General features: G+C 42.2%; 1 protein-coding gene across 7 annotated transcripts in view; it reads left to right on the forward strand.

Moving 5' to 3' along the window:
• Positions 1-16115, forward strand: part of LOC109425214 (tyrosine-protein phosphatase Lar) — an 830826-nt gene that overhangs the window by 723470 nt on the left and 91241 nt on the right. For all 7 annotated transcript variants that reach the window (XM_062851024.1, XM_062851023.1, XM_062851025.1 and 4 more), the window contains one exon: positions 4079-4229. In XM_062851024.1, coding sequence (XP_062707008.1) covers positions 4079-4229 — 151 coding nt within the window. The remainder of the gene's footprint in view (positions 1-4078; positions 4230-16115) is intronic.

The following is a 16115-nucleotide window of genomic DNA, read 5'->3' on the forward strand; positions in this document are numbered from 1 at the left end:
CTTAATGGATAAAACTTATCAATTTTTAGCTATTTTTATAGGTGGCGAAAATTAGAGCACAAAATTTTAAGTTTCCAATTTTCGCCCCTGGCGAAATCCCTTGTCCCGTTCTATTCGTATTGCGTGTTTCAGTTTTCGCCCCTCTCTTTCTCGTACTGAACTCGGGTGTGAAGATATCGAATAAGGTGAAGTTGATCTTTGTGAGATTGGGGAAAGTGGGGCAAAATGTACCATTTATGCAAACGTGGTCATTCTAATCTATTTCATGAGTGTCTTCTGTGGTTTTGGCCACTGAATTCGAAGGTCGATTCGACACCCAACGCAATTTTCAACGATCCTCGTCAAATTGAGTCTCCTTGCTATCACACAAACTACTTCATTTTTGATGCGACGTCTTGCTGTCATCGTTGCAAAAAAGGAAGAGAGCGAAAATGAATTGCGAGCGAGCCAACCAGAAAAGCACGTATCAAGCTGTTACTTTTAACACATTTGACTGTGAAGTCAGGTGTGATGGCAAAAACGGGCGACTTTTGGGACTGTTCGTGGAACGAACGTTCCAAACTGTCGTGTTCTATAAGGGAATGCCCGCGCAATCTATTTTGGAGGATAGTTTACTATTTTGTATAAAATACGTTACTTTTTGGTTCGCATGACGCAAATTTACCGAATCAAATAAATAATTGAGGAGTCTAGATGTAAGTGACCTTTTTGTCGAATATAAAAAAAAATCAAAAGTCAAACTTGTTTGACAAGGCACGTTGATGAGAAGAAATACAAAAAATGGGTGAACAAGTGGTGATAAATTTCGCAACTTTTTTACCCACGAGGGTTTATCACTAACACTCTATTGTTCAAACTCTCTGAATTTGAGAAAAGTGTTAAATGTTAGATGTTGAAAAGCTTTACGGGGCGAAACGTCCGCTGGTATTTTTCGCTTTGGCTAATAATGAACTTCCATTCAACTCTCATTTAACTATTCGCCACATCTATGGAAGATTGTCAATCACTTGAATTCCATATGTTTCAAAATAGAAAATCTTTTTGAAGTATTTTATTTATAAGAATATTTCTGGCGTTCGATTTAAATAAGTCGTAAGTTTGCTGAGATTCTTATGCAGATTGGACTTATTCAAATAGAACGCCAGATGTATTAGGCACACTCATTATAGATTCACAAAATCCCTGCAATTTTTTAACTTTCGCCAAGATCTACGCAGCCAAGCATTAAGTAAAAAAACAATAGGGGTACTCACTATACAGATTAAATTGCTGCGTAAGCCAAGATTTTCTGCTCATTTGAAATGTTTCATGATTTTGCGAATGAAATAATCAAAGATTGCCTTGTTGATCGGAACGTTTAATCATTTTACGCTGTTAAGTGAATCCCCCTAATATCACCGATCCCTCAGCAACTTTGACAGTTTGTTACTCAGATTCACCAATTGTTTTTTTTTTTCTGAGAATCAGCTGACAAACGTTACTTTTTACAGTCAGCAGCTGTGCGTGAACAGCCAAATTCGCAAATGTTGTTATATCTAGTGTATGATTTCAAAATAAGTAGCCCTAAGGGCCCCTAATATATACTGTTTTCATGACGTAATTTATGGATGCTCCCCTTAAGTTATGTAATGCGAAAAAATCCATTTCAATATCATTCCTTCCATTCTAATTTTTTGCATGGGACATCAACAAACCACCCACTTCACCCCACAAAGCGTGACGTAATTTGTGTACGTACCCCATTTATACGTAATTTTTAGTTGCCCATGTTTTCTACTTTACAATCTATCTATTGATCTATGTATGTATTGTATCGTTCTGCTAAACTCTTGGAGACGAATAATATGCATACAGGAAAATATTTTTTTCTTGATTTTCCAGACGGGAGCTTGCTATGGATAACTCAAAAACGCAGAAGACAGTGCTAAGCTTGCCGGGATAATCCGTATTCAATAAAATATTAAGGATAGCCATGATCGAATTGAGGAAAATTTATGGGCAACTGTAGGGGGCGAAAATTAGAGCGGAGGTGGGGCGAAGATTGAATTTTGGGGGGCGAAAAATAAATCACAAATCAATATTGGAAATTGTTATTTTAATGAATAAAATCTTTATTTAATGGTACTTTTGAGCTGGGTTACCACTGATTGAAGGATAATTAGCAAGAATCATCAAAGAAACATAGATATTATCGGAAATATATGTTGAAACTCAATAATTTGGATAGTTCAATGCTTTAGGGGGGCGAAATCTAGTGCTTTTACCCTACTGGTCAGAATTGATGTTAGAGCTACGACGGGTACTGGCATCGAACATTTTGACGTTTTGTCGTTCATCAATCTGAACGTGGTTTCAAGAAAGAATTTGAAAACCAAAAATAAAAAAATACCGTTGTGTTCCGCATGCCCAGGATCTATTCATTATTAACACATAGGTAATTAGCTTCGAGAGGATAACAAGCACTGTTCCCAATTAACTCCTCATTTAGGAAATTAACACGAAACCGACTAAAACTGGATTAGAGCCCAATGTACGCTCGAGCGTTTCATGTAGAGATTCCAACTATTTCCAGCAGAAAAGCAAATCAGATAAATTGCTTCCAAAATCAGTGCAAACCGTAGAACCTTCATCGGGCATTAGTCCGTTTCCCAGCGACTAATTCAATCGGCGTAAACCCCAACCTTTCAATGAACAAACACCAAATCTCCCTCGGCCCTCCTATACCGACAACAAAAACCACCCATTGATTCAATAGATACTCAACTCCAGCTAAGTTTGCCGCTCGTCCCCACAAAAGTGTCAACTTTCTCGATCGGTGTGGTGGACGGGTCGGTGATGACGGACGACTCGAAAATCACAACCGATTTCGGTCGGATTCGTCGCAAAACCCAAATCCAGCCGCGTCAATCCGAAAACGGACACCCCAGGGATCCCATTAGATGTAGTGTCGCGCCGCGCCGTGTGGGTCAGCCCCGGTTGACAAAAACGATGGACACCGTTGATTACAGTGCCGAAGTTGTGTCATGTTGTGACACCATTTGGCACACAAAGCACTTCCCAACGCTGCGCTGGTTGCTGCTGTACGGTGTTACCGAGGGTGATGCGTTCGGTGGGGATCGTGATATTGGACGATTCTGAGGCGAACGTACCGTGGTTGTTACATCCGGCTCTCTGCTTGACTCCTTCTAGTTCTAGTTTAATGTTCAACAACGCCATTCAGGTGTTCCTCGAAGTATTGCTTCCATCTTTCCATACCCTTACATTAGCCCATCAAAAGGACCTCGTCCACTTCGGCTTCCGATACGAAACCTTGGTGGCACGTGTTCAGCTTCTGTAACAACTTCCGTGTTTCTGGAGAACGCCACCGCTTCTTGTAGGCGGTGATTCTTTTCCCAAAATAAGCGGATTGCGGTTTAAAGTTATAGCGTTCCACGTTTTAGCGAGCTCCATGGTGTAGCATGGCCATCCGACCAGTGTTTTTGTAATCTCCCTACACTTCTCGTAAAATCATTTTTTCCCTCGACTCCACTGAGGACCCTCAGGGTAGGTACCCGACGGTGCTCTCGGCTACGTCGCTGGTGACTACCTTAACTGTACTCCAGCAGTCCTTAAGGCAAGTCTCAAAGAGTTCTGGATTGAATACGATCATCCCATCACCAACAGTCTTTTTGACTACTGAGCTAATTCAATTTTTAAACTTATTATAATGCAATACATTTACGTGGGATTTATATAACTTACCATTCGATTAACAACCGTAGTGAACCTGTCGCGATCCGAATTATGCCCACGTCGCGTCAGTTAGTAGATGTTTTTGTGTACGTGTGTGTGTCGGTGCGTGTGTTTGTGTGTCTCGGGTCCTGGGTCGCCGTTGTGCGGTTAAACTATTTTACATATGCAAATGATGCACATTCAAATGTGCTCACTTTTCATTTACACGTCCATCATTCAATCCATTCACACACACACACGCCCCTCGAGTGTTTGACTCGCGCATATGGTCGCCATCGTCGTCGTCGCTGTGAGTCTGAACTAAATGATGGTTGTCCTTTTTTTGTTCCTCTTTGTAATTTTGCAGGCGTTCCCTCCCAACCGAGCAACTTCCGTGCTACCGATATTGGCGAAACAGCTGTCACTCTCCAGTGGTCCCGGCCGACCCACTCGGGCGAGAACATCGTACACTACGAGCTGTACTGGAATGACACCTATGCAAACGAGCAGCATCATCAGTATGTATTAATGTTGTTTTATGGTGCTTTTACTTCCGGGAAACACATCCAAGCTATGCCAAGTCAACTAAAACCAGTCAAGTCCTGGGCCAGACAGTCAGTTGGTGGGGGGTTGGTGAGCAGTGGAAAGCTTCTTCATGGGACAATAAAAATGTTCACGTTATAGCGGTGGAGGTTTTAAGTACATTAAAATGTGATACCTGATGCCATATAAATTGGAGGCAGCGAGACTAACTTAAAGCTATAAGTTTATAGACAATGTTCAAGTAAAGAGACAAAATTTTGTAGAGTTAGGAAACAATTGTAATAGGGTGCCAAACTGCCAAACCAAAAGTCTATTTTACGAAACGACAACAGCGTTGATATTGATATTAACACTCACGGGCTTAGGCGCAACCTCCTGTCAAATTTTCATTCATGAAATGAGCGATCAGCTGATCCGAAACGTCTCGTAAAATGGCTCATTGAGCAGTGGCTGCCCGGGTAGATGTGAATATCATAATCATATCTCGAAACGATCAAATGTTGATGTCATATCTTGAAAGCTCCCGTTTTTCGAGAAATGAAGACACCCGTTTGGCCTGCTGTAGGCACGAAGCGTCGTAGAGGAGAAAATGGCCTGTCGCTAGCGCCGGTTGCAGATCGAGGCACTGGTGAAGTGGATCTCAGTGACCTGTCGGTTCCCTTTATTACGCCAGCCGTATCGCCACCTAAGTTTTGGCTTTACCTATCGGGCTTTCAACCGTTGATCACCAATGATGATGTTCAGAAGATTGTGGCCCGTTGCCTAAATTTGACCAACTCTTTCGATGTCATCCGTCTTGTTCCGAAGGGAGCAGATACCACGAACATGAGCTACATATCGTTCAAAATCGGCCTTGATCTATCTCTGAAACAACAAGCCCTTGATGCAACGCGTTGGCCCACCGGGCTAATGTTTAGAGAGTTTGTGGACTTTTCAAAAAACAGACGACCGTTTTCACTCGCCCGAGAGCAGGCAGCAGTTACACCTACTCAGCAGCAGCCGTTGGGGAATTCTGTGCCAGTTGCCTGAATGAGCCGTGCTGTTTGAGGGAAGGTGAGAGTCCTAGGACTCTCGCCAGAGGCGAGTATTTAGTTGGTTCTACGTCTTCCCTCGAATTCAATCACTCTTTATTTCAGCAAATTTCCGATCCTGGCCCATGTATTACGGTTTACTATCAAAATGTGAGAGGATTGCGGACAAAAATCGACGAGGTGTTTCTGGCCACTATGGATTGTAACTTCGACGTGATAGTTTTTACTGAAACGGGGCTCGATGGCTCTATCACATCACTGCAGCTTTTTGGAGAGGTTTATAATGTTTATCGCTGCGATCGCTGTCCACAAAATAGCAATAAATCTCGACTGGGCGGCGTTTTGGTTGCTGTAGGTCAGCGGTACATCAGCAGTCAAATTTTTACCAACCATGCACAGAACCTGGAACAAGTTTCTGTTTCGGCAAGTATTAAGGGGGAAAAAATATCGATTTGTGCTGTGTACATTCCACCAGATCGTAGCCAAATAACAAGTGTCATTAATGAACACATCGCCTCAGTACAAGAATTGTGCGACTCAACCGATGGAGTGGTGCTTGTTTGTGGTGATTATAATCAGCCACGCATGCATTGGGTTAGAAATGAGGATGGTATCGTGTGTGATAGTGTGCTACTGCCACCTTCTAGTCACACCCTATTGGACGGTATGGAATTCCTAGGTTTACGGCAAAGAAATCTGGAGTGCAATTCGCTCGGTCGAATACTTGATCTTGTTTTTAGTCCTCTCGAATGTGAGGCCTTAGTTGACAGATGTACTACCCCAATGCTTTTGGTTGATGAGCATCACCCACCGCTTGTAGTTTCAGTTCGTGCAAATGTCGATCAAGCTGATCCTCCTGCGCACGTCGATCGAGTTGTTCGTCCATTGAATTATCGTTTGATTGATTTTATCGCCCTTTCCGATTACCTGACCAATATTGACTGGACTTCGCTATTTGCTTCTACAGAGGTTGACGATTTGGCAGAAAGTTTTTGTGATGAAATCAATCGGTGGCTAGAAAGGAATGTACCCCGTGTTAGGCCACCCGCCACCCCAGCTTGGAGCACATATCGGCTACGCCAATTGAAACGTGAGAGAAATGCTTTGCAGCGTAAACTTCGACGGCAACGAACTAGTCAAAATTCCCGCGCCTTTCATCGTGCAGTCAATGCATATCGTCATTTAAATGCCGGTTTATACAAATCATATGTCCTCAGAGTTCAATCCAGTTTACGTGTTAATCCACGAGGATTTTGGCAGTTCGTCAATTCGAAACGGAAAACATCGACGATACCCTCTAATGTTTATTTTGACAATATGATCGCTACATCCACTGAGGAGTCATGTGAGTTGTTTGCGAGACATTTCGCTAGTGTGTTTTCGAGCAATACTACTTCGCAGCAGGAAGCGGCAGGGGTTGCTTCTGAGCTTCCGTGCGACGTTATTAATTTGGATGCATTCGTAGTTACATCAGAGCTAGTTATTAATGCGGCACGGAAATTGAAAAGCTCGTTTTCTCCTGGACCGGATGGTGTTCCTTCAGTCGTCCTTCGCCGTTGCATCCATGTTTTGGCTGAGCCATTGAGCGTTATTTTTAATCGATCGTTTGAGCAGGCGAAGTTTCCTAATTTATGGAAGCAATCATTTATGTGCCCAATTTTCAAAAATGGTGACCGACGTAATGTTGCAAACTACCGTGGAATAACAAGTTTATCCGCATCTTCAAAGATTTTTGAGATAATCGTAAGTGGAGCTATGTTAGATCGTGCAAAGAATTATATTTCCTTTGACCAGCATGGTTTCATGCCAGGAAGATCCGTGACATCAAACTTGTTGAATTTCACTTCCAAATGCTTAGCTTCCATGGAAGCCAAAGCACAAGTGGATGTTGTATATACAGATTTGAAAGCCGCATTTGATAAAATTGATCACCAGATCCTCCTCCATAAACTTTCTCGACTTGGGTTTTCCTTGAGACTGGTTACATGGCTGAGTTCATACCTTACAGAACGAGTTCTACGTGTGAGGCTTAACAACATTATTTCGTCACCCTTCTCAAACAAATCAGGAGTTCCACAAGGAAGTAATTTAGGGCCATTATTGTTTGTTTTGTTTTTTAATGACGTATCGTTGCTTTTTGATGACGGTTGTAAGCTAGTTTATGCTGATGACTTCAAACTGTTTCTTGAGGTGCGATCTGTTGATGATTGTTTGCGTCTGCAAAATCGACTTCAAATGTTTGTTGATTGGTGCCATAGAAATAAATTAGTCATCAGCGTAGCAAAGTGTCACGTAATCTCGTTTAATCGCCTCGATAGTCCAGTTTTGTTTGGCTATAATATCAATGGAACTATTCTGACAAGAACTGCTGAAATTTGTGATTTGGGCGTCCAACTAGATGCAAAACTAGCGTTCGATTGCCAACGATCCATGATTGTTTCAAAAGCCACGCAACGTTTAGGCTTTATCCTCAAAATTGCCAAAGATTTTAACGACCCACATTGTCTCAAGACGTTATATTGCTCGCTTGTACGTCCAATTCTTGAAAATGCCTCTATTGTATGGTTTCCGCATGAGGTTTCATGGTGTTTGCGGATAGAAAGAGTTCAGAAACGTTTTGTTCGAATGGCGTTGCGAAGTTTGCCATGGCGAGATCCAGTTAACCTACCACCATATCCGGCGAGATGTCAATTGCTTGGTTTGGACACACTAGAACGTCGGCGAAAAATTCAGCAGGCTGTGTTTATCGCAAAACTTATTAATGGGGAAATAGATTCTCCAGAGCTGCGAGCGATGATCAACTTCCGGATTCCTAGTAGAGAGCTGCGATACTCAACCCTGCTTGTGCATAGATTCCACAGAACCTTGTATGGCTACAGTGAGCCCATCGCCGCATGTATTCGGACATTTAGCATTGTGGAAGATCTGTTCGAGTTTGACGAGCCGTCCAATCGTTTTGCAAACAGAATTCGACGATCTGGTTTACTTTAATATTAGATTGGTTGTGTACTGTAAGTACTGTAACGTGACAAGTGTTGTTTATGTTTAAGATTAAGTTAAGTAAATGTGTGTTTTTATGTATTTTAACAGTTTATGTAGACCTTAAGGTCCGATGAACTTAAATAAATAATAAATAAATAAATAAATAAATAAATCTTGTAACTCTCGCTGAGACCGTCCCACTATTTACACCTTGTCTTCAAAAATGTTTTAGGTGGCGATTTTCGGAAAGTCCTTGCCAATAAAGAAAGAAAAATGCATTTGGTTACTCAAATTGATGGACCCCCCGTTAGTTAAAGCCACAACCATTTTTACGGACCCCTCGATTTTGGTCAATTGTTGGCTCATTTAAACCGTTATAACTCAAAAGTTTTTCCAAGAGAGGAATTCCACGGAGTCATGTCAGTCGATCCTGAGCGACCATTTCAAAAATATCTGAAACTTTGCACAGTTTTTCAATTTCATCTAAATCGTCATTTTTCGATATCAAACCTTCATATTCACTCACGACTAACTTTTCAGAAGGGTGTATGCTAAAACAGCTCAAAAATATTCTAAAAGCTGTACAGCAAAAACGGATTTTTCGATTGTTATGATTTTTTCAGCAAAGATAGATAACTAAATGATGATTCCTTAGAAAATATACACTGTAAAAAAATTATTTTTTTACTTAAAAAAAATATGATTTTTGTCACAAAAACTCAAATATCTCAAAACCCTATCTTTTTACCAACGTTAATTTTTTAGGGGAAATAGCCCTTTATATCAGCTATCTACCATAAAATTTTGGTGATGGTAAACTGATAAACAAAAAAGTTATGACATTTCAAACATTTCACAATTTTTACATTTAGTAACAAAAAAAAAATTTTTTCTGTGTAAATTATTTTGAGAATTATTTTTTGATGCTGATTTTATTGTAAAGGCTACCGCCTGAATTAAACAAGTTGTTTTCATGATACTTTTGTTTGATTATTCATAATTTCTATAGTATCTATTTGAAACTTAGACGCGATCCAGTGTTTTGATCAAAAATATTGAGAGTGTCATACTTTTTATTGTACGTGACTGGTGAAAAAAATCCCTTGATAGTGTTGAAAAGCTGTTGATTATAAGAAAAATGGGATTAAACTTATTTTTAAGACAAAAGCTGTATAATAAAAGTTTTATATACGCGTATACGTCTAGTTTATCTTCAAAAAAATACCTCTTAGAGAACAGACTTTATGATCGGAAGAATGCGAGTAACTTCAACAACAACAAATGCATGAGAGTTACCTACCACGTGAAAATCCATCGCCCAGTTCACACTACCCCCACCTGGTGGAAATGTTTCACGAAATACTGCGATGTGCAATATCGTCATCAGAAGGCGCTAGTGTGAAACGTCAAACGCAAAGAAAAATGATGGGCACTCTTCTGGTTATGAAAGCCACAACCAAGATTCAAAATGATCGTTAAAGGCGTGGTCAATGAAAATTTCGTCAGTGTTACGTTTGTTTGTCTGTATACATACCATGACAATGCTCACGAAAAAGCAAAAAAAAAAATACTACCGCTATGGATATTAAATAGTAAATTTTTTCTTCAGCCAAGCAAACAACACCAAACTAGTCAGTTAAAACTAATAAGTGATTTTGTTTATTATAATCTAACGAACAACATGAACAGTCGCTTTCTCAAAGGTCTTCAACTCAACTCTCTCTTGTAGACCGTTTGATGAAAAAAAATGATCAAAGGAGTTACGAAATCTCACCGAAAGCACCATAGATAATCTGAAAGAGACTGGTTATGCCCAAATTGAATCCAAATTTACGCATTTGCACGTCCTGCCGTCTAGACTTTGACAAACGAGCCATCTGTATATCATCGGTAAAGCAGGGCGTAGGAAGTTCGAAAACGACAACAACTGAGAAATTGCCAGAAGTGCTAAGTGCAGAGAGTCATGTCACCGTACCATCAGCGACATCAGTTTAAACAATTAATCACGCCCCTTTTCAAAAATGCTTTGATATATACTTCAACATCTATACCCTTTTCAATATTTTTAACGTTGCAAAACACGCTTTCAACATTCATTTTGAAGAAGAGGGAAAACACTTGTCCTCAAATGTAACAGCAAATAATGAATAAACGACTAATGCGCGGAGGGCGTGATAAAATCGGTACATTACTGTACATATAATATACATAACACATAATAAAAACAGCTTGTTTTACTCACGCAAGGCCATTAACAATAAAATCAGCATCAAGCTGCGATTTCCGGCCGAAATAAAGGCAGGAACAAATCTCATTTTCTTCTTTTGTCACAGCGCTCGTTGACTCGTTAAGGGGGAGGATGATAAATAATAAATGTATTCGATGGAAAAATATCCAAACAATTAGGCAACATAGATAAACTCATCGGATTTATTAAGAAAGTTTCTGTGGAACTCGAATTACACCTTAAATTTGTTGATTTTCTTGAACATTTTATTTGTGCCCCCCTCAAAATGTTGAATTCCGACCAAAATTTTCCGAGGGGGCGGTGACATAAGAGAAAATCGAAATTTGTATTAGCCTAATTTACACTAAAAAAAAATTATTACTAAATGTGAAAATTGTGAAATGTTTGAATTGTCATAACTTTTTTGTTTATTAGTTTATCATCACCAAATTTTTATGGTAGATTGCTAATACAATGGACCGTTTTCCCTAAAAAAATTGCGTTGGTAAAAAGATAGGGTTTTGAAATATTTGAGTTTTTGTGACAAAAATGATATTTTTTAATGTTAAAAAAGATTTTTTTTTCACAGTGTATATTTTCTTAGGAATCACCATTTAGTTATCTAACTTTGCTGAACAATACAATCAGCATCAAACTGCGATTTCTGACCGAAATAATTTACACAGAAAAAAATATTTACCAAATGTGAAAATTGTGAAATGTTTGAAATGTTATAACTTTTTTGTTTATTAGTTTACCATCACCAAATTTTTATGGTAGATTGCTAATACAATGGGGCACGGTAAAGGCTGGGTATGCTGCGCAACTCAGATCCCATTGTGATCCACTAGCCTCTGCCCAGCAACTCCTATCCCTACCTCCACGCGGTACCGGCCGGAAACTATGAGCAACCTTAGGGATGATCGGGTAACCAACCCCGGTGGGACCTTTGGTCGTAGGCTGACAGGGAAGGGGGGGTTTGCTTCGGCAAACCTGAGCGTCTGTTCTCCAGGAGGAGCGGCTCACAACAGCGTCTGATCCCCATGTTAGGGGCGGCTGACCTACGTCCGAGTGCCAGGGAAGGACTCTAAGCTCAACTGTGCACTATGGTCCTCCGGAAAGTAGGGGGTTGGTGTCAGGCCCTACGAGCCAGCCGTAAAAACCCATTGTAACGGAAAATCAGCAACAGAATAATACGAACCGAGACCAACGGCAACGACCCCAGCGAACAAAAAGGACTTGTGATTGGAAACTCGGTACGTGGAACTGCCGATCTCTCAACTTCATTGGGAGCACCCGCATACTCGCCGATCTACTGAAGGACCGCGGGTTCGGCATCGTAGCGCTGCAGGAGGTGTGTTGGACAGGATCCATGGTGCGAACGTTTAGAGGTAATCATACCATCTACCAGAGCTGCGGCAACACACGCGAGCTGGGAACAGCTTTCATCGTGATGGGTGATATGCAGAGGCGCGTGATCGGTTGGTGGCCGATCGACGAAAGAATGTGCAGGTTGAGGATCAAGGGCCGATTCTTCAACTTCAGCATAATAAACGTGCACAGCCCACACTCCGGAAGTACTGATGATGACAAGGACGCATTTTACGCGCAGCTCGAACGCGAGTACGACCGCTGCCCAAGCCACGACGTCAAGATCATCATAGGAGATTTGAACGCTCAGGTAGGCCAGGAGGAGGAATTCAGACCGACGATTGGTAAGTTTAGCGCCCACCAGCAAACGAACGAAAGCGGCCTACGACTCATTGATTTCGCCGCCTCCAAAAATATGGCCATACGTAGTACCTTTTTCCAACACAGCCTCCCTTATCGTTACACCTGGAGATCACCACAGCAGACGGAATCTCAAATCGACCACGTTCTGATTGACGGACGGCACTTCTCTGACATTATCGACGTCAGGACCTATCGTGGCGCCAACATCGACTCCGACCACTATCTGGTGATGGTCAAACTGCGCCCAAAACTCTCCGTCATCAACAATGTACGGTACCGGCGACCGCCACGGTACAACCTAGAGCGACTGAAGCAACCGGATGTCGCCTCAGCATACGCGCAGAATCTCGAGGCCGCGTTGCCAGACGAGGGCGAGCTCGATGAGGCCCCTCTAGAGGACTGCTGGAGTACAGTGAAAGCAGCCATCAACGACGCAGCCGAGAGCACCATCGGGTACGTGGAACGGAATCGACGGAACGAATGGTTCGACGAAGAGTGCAGAACGGTTTTGGAGGAGAAGAACGCAGCGAGGGCGGTAATGCTGCAGCAAGGGACTCGACAGAACGTGGAACGTTATAAGCAGAAGCGGAAACAGCAACCCGCCTCTTTCGGGAGAAAAAGCGCCGCCTGGAAGAAGCGGAGTGTGAAGAAATGGAACTGCTGTGCCGTTCCCAAGAAACACGGAAGTTCTATCAGAAGCTCAACGCATCCCGCAACGGCTTCGTGCCGCGAGCCGAAATATGCAGGGATAAAGACGGAGGCCTCTTGACGGACGGACGTGAGGTGATCGAAAGGTGGAAGCAGCACTTCGATCAGCACCTGAACGGCGTGGAGAACGTAGGCACGGGAGCCCACGGCAACGGAAGGAACGACGACGCCAGTGCAGCGGAGGACGGAAATGAACCAACTCCCACGCTGAGGGAAGTTAAGGATGCCATTCACCAGCTCAAAACCAACAAAGCAGCTGGTAAGGATGGTATCGCAGCTGAACTCATCAAGATGGGCCCAGAAAAGTTGGCCACCTGTCTGCATCGGCTGATAGTCAGGATCTGGGAAACCGAACAGCTACCGGAGGAGTGGAAGGAAGGGGTAATCTGCCCCATTCACAAGAAAGGCGACCATTTGGAATGTGAGAACTTCAGGGCGATCACTATTTTGAATGCTGCATACAAAGTGCTATCCCAGATCATCTTCCGTCGTCTGTCACCTAAAACAAATGAGTTCGTGGGAAGTTATCAAGCCGGCTTCATCGACGGCCGGTCGACAACGGACCAGATCTTTACCGTACGGCAAATCCTCCAAAAATGCCGTGAATACCAGGTCCCAACGCACCACCTGTTCATCGACTTCAAAGCGGCATACGATAGTATCGACCGCGCAGAGCTATGGAGAATCATGGACGAAAACGGCTTTCCTGGGAAGCTGACTAGACTGATTAAAGCAACGATGGACGGTGTGCAAAACTGCGTAAGGGTTTCGGGTGAACTATCCAGTTCATTCGTATCTCGCCGGGGACTGCGACAAGGTGACGGACTCTCATGTCTACTCTTCAACATCGCGCTGGAAGGTGTGATGCGACGAGCCGGGCTCAACAGCCGGGGAACGATTTTCACAAAATCCGGTCAATTTGTGTGCTTTGCGGACGACATGGACATTATCGCTAGAACATTTGGAACGGTGGCAGAACTGTACACCCGCCTGAAACGCGAAGCAGCAAAGGTCGGACTGGTGGTGAATGCCTCAAAAACAAAGTACATGCTGGTAGGCGGAACCGAACACGACCGGATCCGTCTGGGTAGTAATGTTACGATAGACGGGGATACCTTCGAGGTGGTGGAGGAATTCGTCTACCTCGGATCCTTACTGACGGCTGACAACAACGTGAGCCGTGAAATTCGAAGGCGCATCATCAGCGGAAGTCGGGCCTACTACGGGCTCCAGAAGAAACTGCGGTCGAAAAAGATTCACCCACGCACCAAATGCACCATGTACAAAACGTTAATAAGACCGGTAATCCTCTACGGGCACGAGACATGGACCATGCTCGAGGAGGACCTACAAGCACTCGGAGTTTTCGAGCGACGCGTGCTAAGAACGATCTTCGGCGGTGTGCAGGAGAACGGTGTGTGGCGGAGAAGGATGAACCACGAGCTCGCTGCACTTTACGGCGAACCCAGCATCCAGAAGGTGGCCAAAGCCGGAAGGATACGGTGGGCAGGGCATGTTGCAAGAATGACGGACAACAACCCTGCAAAGCTGGTGTTTGCAACGGATCCGGTTGGCACAAGAAGGCGTGGAGCGCAGAGAGCACGATGGGCGGACCAGGTGGAGCGTGACTTGGCGAGCATTGGGCGTGACCGAGGATGGAGAGCGGCAGCCACAAACCGAGTATTGTGGCGTACTATTGTTGATTATGTCTTGTCTTAATGATGTGGAACAAATAAATGTATGTATGCTAATACAATGGACCGTCTTCCCTAAAAAAATTGCGTTGGTAAAAAGATAGGGTTTTGAGATATTTGAGTTTTTGTGACAAAAATGATATTTTTAATGTTAAAAAAGATGTTTTTTTCACAGTGTATATTTTCATAGGAATCACCATTTAGTTATCTAACTTTGCTGAAAAATTCATAGCAATCGAACGAACCATTTTGGCTGTACAGATTTTTGAATATTATTGAACCATTTTCACATACACCCTTTCGAAAAGTTAGTCGTGATTCAAAATAAAAATTTGATATCGAAAAATGGCGATTTAGATGGAACTGAAAAACTGTGCAAAGTTTCAGTTCAATAGAAAATCATGAATTAAAAAATTTCCTTAATTTTGATGCTGTTGCTTGGAATCGCTCAAGAACCACCTCAAAACGAACCTGATTTACAAAACTGCAGATAACTTTTGAAAGGAAAAACATACATCTCTAAAGTTTTGATATGTTGTGTATAAATGCCCCAGCTCTCAATTGGTGCAAAAAAATTAAAATCGGTGGTTGCCAACATAAGGCCGGAACAAATCTCATTTTCATCTTTTGTCACTTTGATCGCTGACTCGTCAAGGGGGGGATGATATATAATAAATGTGTTTGATGAAAAATTACCTAAACTATTAGGCAAAATCATCAAACTTATCGGATTTGCTAGGAAATTTTCTCGGAGACTCTAATTTCACTTAATTTTTTTTAAATTTCTTGAATAATTTATTTATGTCCCCCCTCCAAATGTCGAATTCCGACCCAAATTTTCCGAGGGGGCGGTGACATAAGAGAAAATCGAAATTTGTGTCAGCCTAATGAAAAAAAAAGTTTTTGTAAATAAATTCAAAATGGCAGCCGAAATCAATATGGCCGACCCACCTTTTTTAATCTGCAAAAAGTAGCTCTATCATTCCTCTTTTAAACAACATTTCGTTTTGAGGTGGTTCTTGGAGAAATTTTCGAATTATAACGGTTTAAATGAGCCAACATTTGAACAAAATCGAGGGGTCCACAAAAGTTGTTGTGGCTTTAACTAACGAGGGGTCCATCAATTTGAGTAACCAAATGCATTTTTCTTTCTTTATTGGCGAGGACTTTCAGAAAATCGCCACCTAAAACATTTTCGAAGACATGGTGTAAATAGTGGGACGGTCTCAGCGAGAGTTACCCTAATATGATATTGGTGAGATATTCAAAGAATTATCAAATATCTGCTCAATATATTGCCGTGACATGATTTTAAGATTAGTACTTAATTTGATCTTCGGAAAGCCTTGTACAACCCGCTGACCAACGCATGAAAACTATTTTTAACTTTCATGAATATTTTCATAATGCGCCGTCCCCAAAGTACGTAACGCTTCAGGGGATATTGAATTAATAAATTACGCAACGCTTCAGGATTGGGAATAG

This window comes from Aedes albopictus, chromosome 2, assembly GCF_035046485.1.
Source record: "Aedes albopictus strain Foshan chromosome 2, AalbF5, whole genome shotgun sequence".
In the NCBI taxonomy this organism is placed as follows: domain Eukaryota; kingdom Metazoa; phylum Arthropoda; class Insecta; order Diptera; family Culicidae; genus Aedes; species Aedes albopictus.